This window comes from Pundamilia nyererei, unplaced genomic scaffold, assembly GCF_000239375.1.
Source record: "Pundamilia nyererei isolate P.nyererei 1_Seehausen unplaced genomic scaffold, PunNye1.0 scaffold00042, whole genome shotgun sequence".
In the NCBI taxonomy this organism is placed as follows: Eukaryota; Metazoa; Chordata; class Actinopteri; order Cichliformes; family Cichlidae; genus Pundamilia; species Pundamilia nyererei.
The window spans coordinates 2,363,155-2,374,203 of NW_005187443.1; the positions used below are offsets into that span (position 1 = coordinate 2,363,155).

The window sequence follows — 11,049 nt, forward strand, 5'->3', positions numbered from 1 at the left end:
GTGTGTGTGTGTGTGTTTCAAATCTCAAAAACAGATGAGCTCATTGTCATCCTGTCCTTAAACCCATTACTCACGCGGTAGCCAGGCAACAAGCTACTGGATACAATAAAGAAACATGCTAGCTTCACTCCAGGATTTTTATAGGGTGGCGGCATAATAAGGATCTAGAATAAACCAAGTCTAATAAAAAATATTATGAAAAAGGTTCGTGTAATTGTGGATCGCGTGTTGCTTGTTAATAGACACAGGGTGTATCTATAAGGTGTCTTTTTCTCATTGATCCACATGTTTCGGTGTGTAAGCTTCATGTTGAGAACCTTTGATATTAAAATCCAAACAACTAATCACCAATAAATGAATAATAAAAAGGATGAAGTAGCATCTAAGTTTGTTCCTCCCTTTCAAATATCTTATGTACATATACTACCACTACAGCAAACTTAAATGTGGATGCCCATAAACAAGAGCTCTTTTCTTTCACCTGGATCGCCTTATGATTGGGCAAAGTGACATTTCATCCTAACTGTAAATCTTACTGTAGTTGGAGAGCAGAGGGTTTACAGCCGCTGGTCGGAGTGGGTTCCTGCGTGTGTGTGTGTGTGTGTATGGATGGATGTAATGAGGACGTTACATCACTTGCAGTGCAGCCAGACACCAGCAGCAGCATCCAGCTCGGAGGTAACGCGGCGCACAAACCCAGCTGGCCATATTGTGCACCAGCTCCCCGCAAATCGGCTGCGTCACACCTCAAGAAGGCACAAAGCAGTACTGCAGGAATAAAACCACTACACTGCGAGAGGCTCACGGATCAACCCCCTGTATCGCTTGAGCTGGTAAGTGCTTGGATGCATTAACGCGTATTTCTGTGTATATTTTCCCCATTCACGGTGATGCATCAGCCGGAGCTTTGCTTGTCCTCTCCTGCGCTTTTGTGCTCAACGGGTTTTCTCGTGGCCCACAAAACGCCCCACATCTTGCACATTACACTGATTGGATTGCATTGTTGTGAGAGAAACAAAAACATAATGCACAATTCCTGGAATATTTATGCAATCTTGTGGGGTAGAGGACGATGGATAATGCTTTTCCTTTAGGTTTAATGAGTGCTTGTTTTTTTTGTTTTTGCTTTTTGACCCCCTCAGGTTGGCGTTTTTCCGTGCAGGGAAAATGGTTAAACTGGGCAATAATTTCAGCGAGAAAACCAACGGGAAGGTGGTTTCTGAAGACGGGTTTGACACCATCCCTCTTATAACACCATTAGATGCCAGTCAGCTGCAGTTCCCCCCACCGGATAAGGTATGCTTTTTGATTTACCAAAATGTCCATTGATATTTGTGATTCAAAGTGAGGGAACCAGCGCGTTTAGTGGTATTGCCATCACTCTAATTAGGGGGGGGGGGGACGGGTAACCAGTCTTACACATCTCTCCAGTATTACACATCACTTCAGTCATATTGCTTATAACTGTATCACTTGCATTAAAAATAAACATGCCGATTTTACCAGTCATGTTTTTTTTTCTTCTTCTCATGAAGCGGCTGTGTTTTATTTTCCTGCCAGGTGGTGGTGAAGACAAAGGCAGATTATGATGGTGAGAGCAAAAAGGGAAAGCTACGATCTCCCAAAATCGCAGAGTTCTCAATAAGCATCATTGAAGGCGTTTCTGAGCGACTCAAAGTAAGAATAACGGAGCTGCTACAATCTGTGTTTCATGCATCATCCATTTCCCAGTATACTCCCACACATGCACATCCCTGAGAGCAGACATGTGTCTGCCTGCTGCTCAGGACATTTTTCATCCCCCCTCCAATCATAATATTTCCTCCCCAGCACAGCTCATACCTTTTGGCTCCTTCATTCAGCCCTCTTTCGCCTCCCTTGTTGCCTGTAATCTTGGCCGGCTATACAGAGAGACATAATGCTCACTGATTCACTTAACCCCGCCCTGAGACTCTCATTAATTCAGCTGCTGCCATGGTGATGGCCTCCAAATGGCAGCATCTCTCCCACCTTTTAATGCTCCTTTGATTAGATGATAGATTTTTCTGTGCACACCTATAGAATGATTGAAACGCGTGTTTTGCTTTTATAAGAAACGAATGGGTAAAAGATGCCCTTTCTCCCTATAAATCCATCTCCGCATGTCCTGTGCCCACACTGAGCGATCCTCCCTCTACATTCATAATCAACAGATGAAAAAATATCTCTGAGCAGTGCCAGGCTCTCTTTGTAGGGCTTTAATTCTCAAACATAAAGCCACCGAGGCACATCACTGCCTGAGAGAACACAGCCTACATCCTCACGTCGGTGCTTTGAAATGTTGCAGGCGGGCCTTTCATCACAGAGAGTCTCTGTAATAAGCTCCTGTTGCTCTGCTTTGTGCACGCTGCACTGTGTGCTCTGCTGTGTAACTGTCCAATTCAAGCAAACAAATAAAAAGCAAATACTGTCATTCATATCGACGCACACTGTTAAGAATCTTATCAAATCTGAGCCAAACACAGTGGGCCAAAAAAACAAAAAACAACAACCCCTCAAAGAGTTGTTGGATGTGTGGCACATTGCTCATAATATGTGAAGTCTTGTTTCTCTGCTGCAACTGTGAAATTTCACAGATACAGAACCATTTCACTGACATTGCTTTAAAATAGAAATTTTCCCTCCCTCCAAATAACTTAGCATATTCATTTATCCTGCTGCATAAAGCACACCTTTGGGGGGGGGTTACATCTTGGGTAATAATGACGCGCTCACTCCCACTGCCCAGTAGCTCCAGTAGGTGTTACATAACTCCCCTGAGAGGTGGGAGCTGAACTGTACAGGTGGCCGCACAAACTGTGTTCTTGTCGAGTTAATTTATTCAGATTATTCTGTAGACCTGACTGGATGTTACTGTCACCGTTTTACTTTATGACCTTCCACATAATTGTCTACATCTTTTTTTTCCCTTTTGCTTCAATATGGCAACCTTTTACTCTCGCTCAACCTTTAATATCAAAGAAGCTATTACAGGTTGCTCCAGTCTGCCCACTCGCTTCCTTTCATCAAGATGTAGGGAGTCTATTTATGGTGTCCTTTAACGGAGCTGTCTCGTAGGTCTTCTGCTGACGATGGCACTGTGCGTCTCCTTTAGGTGACCTTGCTGGTGATCTGTGCTCTGGCTTTCCTGATGTGCGTAGTGTTCCTCGTGGTCTACAAGGTCTACCAGTATGAACAGCCTTGTCCTGACAGCTTTGTTTACACGGTAAGAAAAACATTTCACCGTTCATGCAGTAAAGCATTTTTGTTGCATTATTTTAAATGTCTAATTTAAATGAGGATTTAACTGATCATGAGTGCTGACACTACATTCACTGATACAATTTAAGCTGACATAAATAGAAAATGTATTTTTACCATGGATTAAAAAAAAAACAAAAAAACTCTTATCTGAACTTCCTTAGATCCCCAATAAATCTAAATTGTATTACCAGTGCCACCTGTTTGTGTGAAAATATGTAATTTTTGAGAGGTCAAACAGTACATTTTTCATATTACAGACAAAATGTTCAGTCAATATGCAATAAAACACATTAAATAGCTTTGCTGAAACAGCCATGATGGTCAGCAATTCGCAATAGCTTAACATGGCTACTTTTAATAAAAAATTTCATTATTAATTTTGTTGACTGGTTTCCAGTTGTGTTCCTGTTCCAGGAGCAGTTTAGATTAGTCCTTACCTAAGGCTTTTATCGTCTCATACTGCTGGTCTGCAAAAATGACATATTCTCACAATAAAAGCTGTGGGTCTGTGGTTATCGATTATTATCTCACCACAAAGCCTTGATCCCTCTACCTACAGTGCTGGGAAAAAGTCTTGAGTCACCCTTTATTTCTTTAGATTTTGCCTCCAATACTTTTGCTTCCAGCACTTTTTCACCAACAAGGTGATTCCCATAGAGCTATTACCCAAACACCTGGCACATCGTGACATGGTGTCCTTAAGAAATCGGGAAAAAAATCCAGCAAAAACCTGACACAGGACCAGAGAGATGAATCTGGCCCCTCAGGTGGCCTTTCTACTGTCCAGTAAAGCCTAATCAGAAATGGTCTCAGTAGAAGTGTTGCTGTCAAGAAGCCATTTTCAGGGAAGGTGAAAAGGTAGAGGTATGCCAGATTATACAAGAACTAGTCTGAAAGTCTAATTTGAAACTTGTGGTTGAAATTGCTCAATGCACAGAGGCCAGGAGAGAGGTACCACAGTGAGTTTCTATAGCCAACTGTAAAATAAGGTTGGAGGTTCATGGTTCATGGCTGTATTCCTCCAGTGATGTTGGCCATCTTGCCAAAGTTCCATCACATTTTGATCAACAATGCAATACCATCTGGAAAAAAAGTGTCAATGGCTTAACTTTCTAGGGTGACATTGATCCCAAACAAACTAATGCAGTAAAAGCATACCTGGGTATAGGAACAGAGGGAAACAATATCAGTCATGGATTGGCCTTCAAAGAGCCCAGAGCTCAACATTACTGAAGCACTGTGGGGTCATCTTGTCAGGGAACAAATGAAAAGTCTGGAGAACTATTCTCGAAGACTACTTAAATAGATGACAAGAAAGCTTGACTAAGAGACTGTTTTGAAGAATAAAGGAGGTCATACCAAATATTTTGACTTTCAAGCTAATTACAACTGTATACATTCCCCCCTTATATACATGCATGTTTGCACATGTTAGAATAAATCACTGCAGCAATTTTCCAAAGCAAAATTTAAGACACAAATTGTGCCTCCAGACTTTTGCACAGCACTGTATAACTGTTTAAATGATAAGATTTAGCTTGCGTTGTTTTCTGTGTTCTTTTGCTCCAATCGATATTCTGTTGTCGTCACCTATTGTGTGCACTGAATGAGTTAACTCCCAGTATGTTTAATTCTCTCTTTCTGGAGCAGCAAGGTCGCTGCATGCCAGCTGGGCTGTATGGCAACTACCCCCCTCAGGGCCCTGGGGGCCGCGGACGTCTCTTCACACTCATTAACCACTACAACATAGCCAAGCAGACCATCACTCGGTCAGTATCACCATGGGTGACCATCATGTCTGAGGAGAAGGTCACCCAGCAGGAGACGGAGACTGCCCAGAAACTGGCTTAACCAACCTGGGATCAGGTGGTGGCTTCGCCTGCTGCAGAAAAATAAATAATATGGTTGTGCCATTCAAGGAAACCTCCCAGTCCTGTGGCTTTAATGGTTAAAAATCCACTTCTCTTGGCTGAGGTGCTATGCTGCCTTGTTGATGCAGTTTGGTCAGCTGATGCTTACAGTAGGAGGAATTTCTGCAAGTGAGGCTAACAGCTGGGTGGATTTACAGGTTTGTTTGAATAGCATACACTGTTATTTATTTACACTTTGAGTGGCAAACGTGTAGAAAAAAAGCCACAGAAACAAACACTGACACACACATTCACTGTCTTTGTACATACACATATGTAACAGAGCTCACTTTAGTACTCAGATTGTGAAACGACTGAACCATCTCGTGTCTGCGTCGCTTGTTTTATGCACGCACGACTCTTAATAACAATCAGTTTGCTTTGAATCTCTTTGTATTCCAATACATCAAGTACTGATATGAGCATGTTGGAAATCTCGAGGTTGGGCGAATGGTAAATTTCTCATGAAGTGACAGGATATTTGCCACTGAGGCCATCTGTATGAAAATGTCTTAGTGTTATGGTATTGTGAACAAAGGCTTGACTTGGAGGAAATGTACCAGCAGAAAACATATTTTAAATTGTGCCGTACTGCTCTCTGCATATAGTGCTTTAAAAAAAACTGAGTGTTTGATCAAGTTTCTCTTTCTTTTTTTCCCCTCAAACAGACATGAATGATTGTTTCCATTCATTTGGATTCTGTGAACACAATGTGCTTTGATTTTCTGGCTACACAACACTTATTTAAGGATTACTTTACAGAGCATAACTTTTAAGCTACTGTACTGAATGTTTTTTGCATTGCTAGTGAAGACACTGTATTGCGCAATGCTTCGCATTGATTAATGTCGCCATATATGGCTAAAAGCAGCCACCACAGATACTAGTTAGGCTGATGTAGTGGAACAATCTGACAGTAGTTGCTTGTCCTGTTGTTTCCTTTCTGTATTTGTCATTTAACTTAACTTGCCACAAATTATGTACCTTTTTCAAACAATGTAATGATTGCCATTGAAGTGCATTTGCTACATAAAAAAAAAAGTCAAATGAAGAACTCAAATAAAGTGCCCACATTTCACACCGACGTCTATGTGCAATCCATTTATGCAAAAGAAGATTTTTAAGATAAGATAACCTTTATTAGTCCCACACGTGGGAAATTTGTTTATTTGTTTATTTGTTTATTCATTACTTTGAGAGCAAGTCATGTCAGAGCTGCTGAAAACTCCCTCGGCACAGAAAATAAACACAGTTAAAAGTTCCAGTTGCTCTTGAGCTGACATTAAAAGGAAAAAAATGTTCAAAGCACTTTAATGCTGTCACTGGAATCTGGGTTAATCATTATAAACAGATTAACAGAAACATCAGAAGTCAACAGCTACTTTCTCCTTAGCTGACACAAACCAAGGCAGGCAGCGGCTTCAGCTGCCTTTGATGTTATCTGCAAACCCACATAGATACGAATTATAAAAATTGTTTTATATCATGAAATATCATCATGAATTAATGAGAGAAGGTACACGTTAAATTTGCTATAAATTAGTTGAGAATCATTTGCTTTTACTTGAGTGTATCTGATGTGCCAGTACAGTTTATTCGGCTCCAATCTGCAAACCATTTTGAGCATTTAGAGTAATTTATTTTACATAAAGAACAAATCTTTTTGAATACATGGGACTGTGATGTCAAGATGCAAATACGCTCTAGTGCATAAAACAGTTTCGGAAGAGATTCACAGGGATCGAAATCCAGTCAAACCATTGTTACTCATGGCTGAGAAAGGCAAGATGTTAAAATACAAGTGCATTTTTATATTAAAGCTACCCTAGATAGAATCAGGGAAGAATTAAGTGCCATTTAAACTTGAGGACATAATCTCACGTTCAGTCTCGCTGTTGCCATCACTTCACTTCTCAGTTAGTTGTACAATCACTTCTGAGATTGGCATTGTGTATCAGCTTCAGGCAGTTTCTTGTTGTCCAGAGTCCATTTGGGCAGTCGTGTTAACTGTCATACCAGTCCAGGAAGAGAAGAGAAAAAGAGCACATAACGAGGAAAAAGAGGATCCATACTCTAAATCCAGCGTTGTTTTTGATAGCCTTAAAAAGAAGTAAACACAATGACATTTTACTGAGTGGAAATATAAGTCACATATATACTCACCGGTACACCCGTTCAACTGGTTGTCAATATAAATACCGAATTAGCCAATCACATTGCCGCAGCTTAATGCATTTAGACATGCAGAAGACCTGCTGAAGTTCAAGCTGAGCATCAGAATGGGGGGAAAAAAGTGATTTAAGTGACTTTGAACGTGGCACGGTTGTTGATATCACTGTCCAGTGAATGGCAGTTCTCTAGGCCAAAATGCCTTGTTCATGCCAGAGGTCCAAAGAGAATGGCCAGACTGCTGTGAGCCAAAAAGAAGGCAATAACAACACAAATGACCACTTGTTACAACCAAGGTATGCAAAAGAGCATCACAGTCCACAGAGTACCTATTTTCTGATGGCTGCTTCCAAATCATCTCAAACTGGTTTCTCAAATATGAAAACAGGATCTGGTGACCTCCACAGTCACCAACAGAGCACTTTTAGGATGTGAAACAGGAGCATCACATCATGGATGTAGAGCTGATAAATGTGCCGCATGTGTGTGACGCTATCATGTGAACATGAAACAAAATCTTAGAGTTTTTTTTTTTAGCATCTTGTTGAATCTGTTGAAATTAAAGCAGTTCTGAAGGTAAAAGGGGGTCTAACACCCAGGTGTATCTAATAATGTGACCGGAGAATGTACAGCCAATATATGTGATGCAGAGGTGTGTTTTTCCCCCAGTGCAGTAAAAGGTACCTCTCGTATATCCTCATTGCCTTCTTTGACGTTCTCTGTAGCACCAACGACGAGCTGATGAATGTTGTCTATTTCTGCTTCCTGTCATGGAGAATAAGATGGCCAATAAGTCTGTGTACAACAATGCACCGTGCACTTAACAGACTGCCTGTGTGAAACCGAAGGAACCCAGCTCACTTGTTGCAGGACTTTCTCAGCAAAGATTTCTTGAAGTCGTGAGATCTCTACCACCTTCCCTTCGATTTGCCTGGTGGGTACAAACACTGGCATGAAGCATCCAATGAAAATAATGTGGCTAGCATATACAGTGGGGCAAAAAAGTATTTAGTCAGCCACCGATTGTGCAAGTTCCCCCACCTAAAATGATGACAGAGGTCAGTAATTTGCACCAGAGGTACACTTCAACTGTGAGAGACAGAATGTGAAAATAAAATCCATGAATCCACATGGTAGGATTTGTAAAGAATTTATTCGTAAATCAGGGTGGAAAATAAGTATTTGGTCAATAACAAAAATACAACTCAATACTTTGTAACATAACCTTTGTTGGCAATAACAGAGGTCGAACGTTTACTATAGGTCTTTACCAGGTTTGCACACACAGTAGCTGGTATTTTGGCCCATTCCTCCATGCAGATCTTCTTGAGAGCAGTGATGTTTTGGGGCTGTCGCCGAGCAACACGGACTTTCAACTCCCGCCACAGATTTTCTATGGGGTTGAGGTCTGGAGACTGGCTAGGCCACTCCAGGACTTTCAAATGCTTCTTACGGAGCCACTCCTTTGTTGCCCGGGTGGTGTGTTTTGGATCATTGTCATGTTGGAAGACCCAGCCTCGTTTCATCTTCAAAGTTCTCACTGATGGAAGAAGGTTTTGGCTCAAAATCTCACGATACATGGCCCCATTCATTCTGTCCTTAACACGGATCAGTCGTCCTGTCCCCTTGGCAGAAAAACAGCCCCATAGCATGATGTTTCCACCCCCATGCTTCACAGTAGGTATGGTGTTCTTGGGATGCAACTCAGTATTCTTCTTCCTCCAAACACGACGAGTTGAGTTTATACCAAAAAGTTCTACTTTGGTTTCATCTGACCACATGACATTCTCCCAATCCTCTGCTGCATCATCCATGTGCTCTCTGGCAAACTTCAGACGGGCCTGGACATGCACTGGCTTCAGCAGCGGAACACGTCTGGCACTGCGGGATTTGATTCCCTGCCGTTGTAGTGTGTTACTGATGGTGACCTTTGTTACTTTGGTCCCAGCTCTCTGCAGGTCATTCACCAGGTCCCCCCGTGTGGTTCTGGGATCTTTGCTCACCGTTCTCATGATCATTTTGACCCCACGGGATGAGATCTTGCGTGGAGCCCCAGATCGAGGGAGATTATCAGTGGTCTTGTATGTCTTCCATTTTCTGATGATTGCTCCCACAGTTGATTTTTTCACACCAAGCTGCTTGCCTATTGTAGATTCACTCTTCCCAGTCTGGTGCAGGTCTACAATACTTTTCCTGGTGTCCTTCGAAAGCTCTTTGGTCTTGGCCATGGCGGAGTTTGGAGTCTGACTGTTTGAGGCTGTGGACAGGTGTCTTTTATACAGATGATGAGTTCAAACAGGTGCCATTCATACAGGTAACGAGTGGGGGACAGAAAAGCTTCTTACAGAAGACGTTACAGGTCTGTGAGAGCCAGAGATTTTCCTTGTTTGAGGTGACCAAATACTTATTTTCCACCCTAATTTACGAATAAATTCTTTACAAATCCTACCATGTGAATTCATGGATTTTTCTTTCACATTCTGTCTCTCACAGTTGAAGTGTACCTCTGGTGCAAATTACTGACCTCTGTCATCATTTTAAGTGGGGGAACTTGCACAATCGGTGGCTGACTAAATACTTTTTTGCCCCACTGTATAAGCCCTTCCAGATGATGTTGGGGAAACATTTAGTGTTTAGTGATTTTTATCACAAGTGTTTCAGATCCATGTCATTTAGTTTTATTAGCCACCAGAGGACTAATCTGCAAACACTCAAATCTTTGGGTAATATTAATCCTGTCTTGATCAACATCTAACATTTCAGCCATCATCTAACAGCCATGCTGTTTAAAACAGACTTATCAAAAACAGAAGGGAACATACACAGATGGAGACTCACCTCACTTCATCCACCAGGCTGTTCATCTCACTGATCAACCTCTGGTTTTCCTGCTCAAACTAGACATAAACACAGTACTGAATAAATATGTATAATGCAGATGTCAAATGCTAATTTAGTGTAAATATATTTCCACTTTTATTTGCCTTATCAGGAAATCCCTGTAAGCTGCTTTTGTGATGACAAATAACAATCCAAATTAGTCTGACATTTGCTGCTCTAAATCTTTAACCCTTCAAACCTCTGGCAAAAATCAACAACGAGTTGTCCCTGTGCACCGACACGCTGTCAAAGTACAACATTAACGTTTGAAACATGCAGATCTATTCATTCATTATTCTGTATACATAAATATTTTCTAAGGTGTCACACCATCTGAATTTCCTCTGGGGAGAGCTCATCTTCCACTCGGCTCTCCTCCCACAGGTTTACAGGGTTGTCCTGGACCTCTGATGATGCAGTCTTCTCTAAAGGGCGAAAGACAAAAGACTTTTAAAGACAACTTTAGACGTGTTACAATAAGAAATCTCTCTGAAAATATAACCTTGAGCAGTTATTATGATGGAGTTTTTTAAATGGAATATCTTCAGTTAGTTTATTATTTAGTCCATACTCCTTTATTGCCTTTGGTAAGCTATTCCAGCATTCAGTAACTTATTTTTTAGAGTGAGTGTGTTGTGAGTCCAGATGAGCTTTGAAATTGGTTCAACTGCCTTCAGGAAGCAGTCTCTTAAAGCAGTTTTCACTTTCAAATACAAATCAAGTTGACAAGATTATAATAATAAATGTCCTTTTTGATTACTGTAATTATAACTAGGGATAGGTACCGGTATCCGATGCCATTATGGCA

At 41.3% G+C, this 11,049-nt stretch overlaps 2 protein-coding genes across 2 annotated transcripts in view; one reads left to right on the plus strand and one right to left on the minus strand.

Moving 5' to 3' along the window:
- The first annotated feature begins 585 nt into the window (after positions 1–585).
- On the plus strand, positions 586–6,273 carry nsg1 (neuronal vesicle trafficking associated 1). Its single transcript, XM_005731310.1, has 5 exons — positions 586–833; positions 1,143–1,296; positions 1,561–1,677; positions 3,134–3,244; positions 4,933–6,273. The coding sequence occupies exons 2-5, from the start codon at positions 1,168–1,170 to the stop codon at positions 5,131–5,133; spliced, it is 558 nt and encodes a 185-aa protein (XP_005731367.1). The 5' UTR covers positions 586–833; positions 1,143–1,167; the 3' UTR covers positions 5,134–6,273.
- A 492-nt stretch (positions 6,274–6,765) lies between these two features.
- The window catches only part of stx18 (syntaxin 18), an 18,407-nt gene continuing 14,123 nt past the window's right edge, over positions 6,766–11,049 (minus strand). Inside the window, exons 7-11 of the mRNA XM_005731311.1 lie at positions 10,572–10,666; positions 10,200–10,258; positions 8,223–8,292; positions 8,046–8,126; positions 6,766–7,291 (exon numbers count right to left, since the gene is read on the minus strand). Of these exons, the coding sequence (XP_005731368.1) occupies positions 7,196–7,291; positions 8,046–8,126; positions 8,223–8,292; positions 10,200–10,258; positions 10,572–10,666 (401 nt within the window). The 3' untranslated portion in view covers positions 6,766–7,195. The remainder of the gene's footprint in view (positions 7,292–8,045; positions 8,127–8,222; positions 8,293–10,199; positions 10,259–10,571; positions 10,667–11,049) is intronic.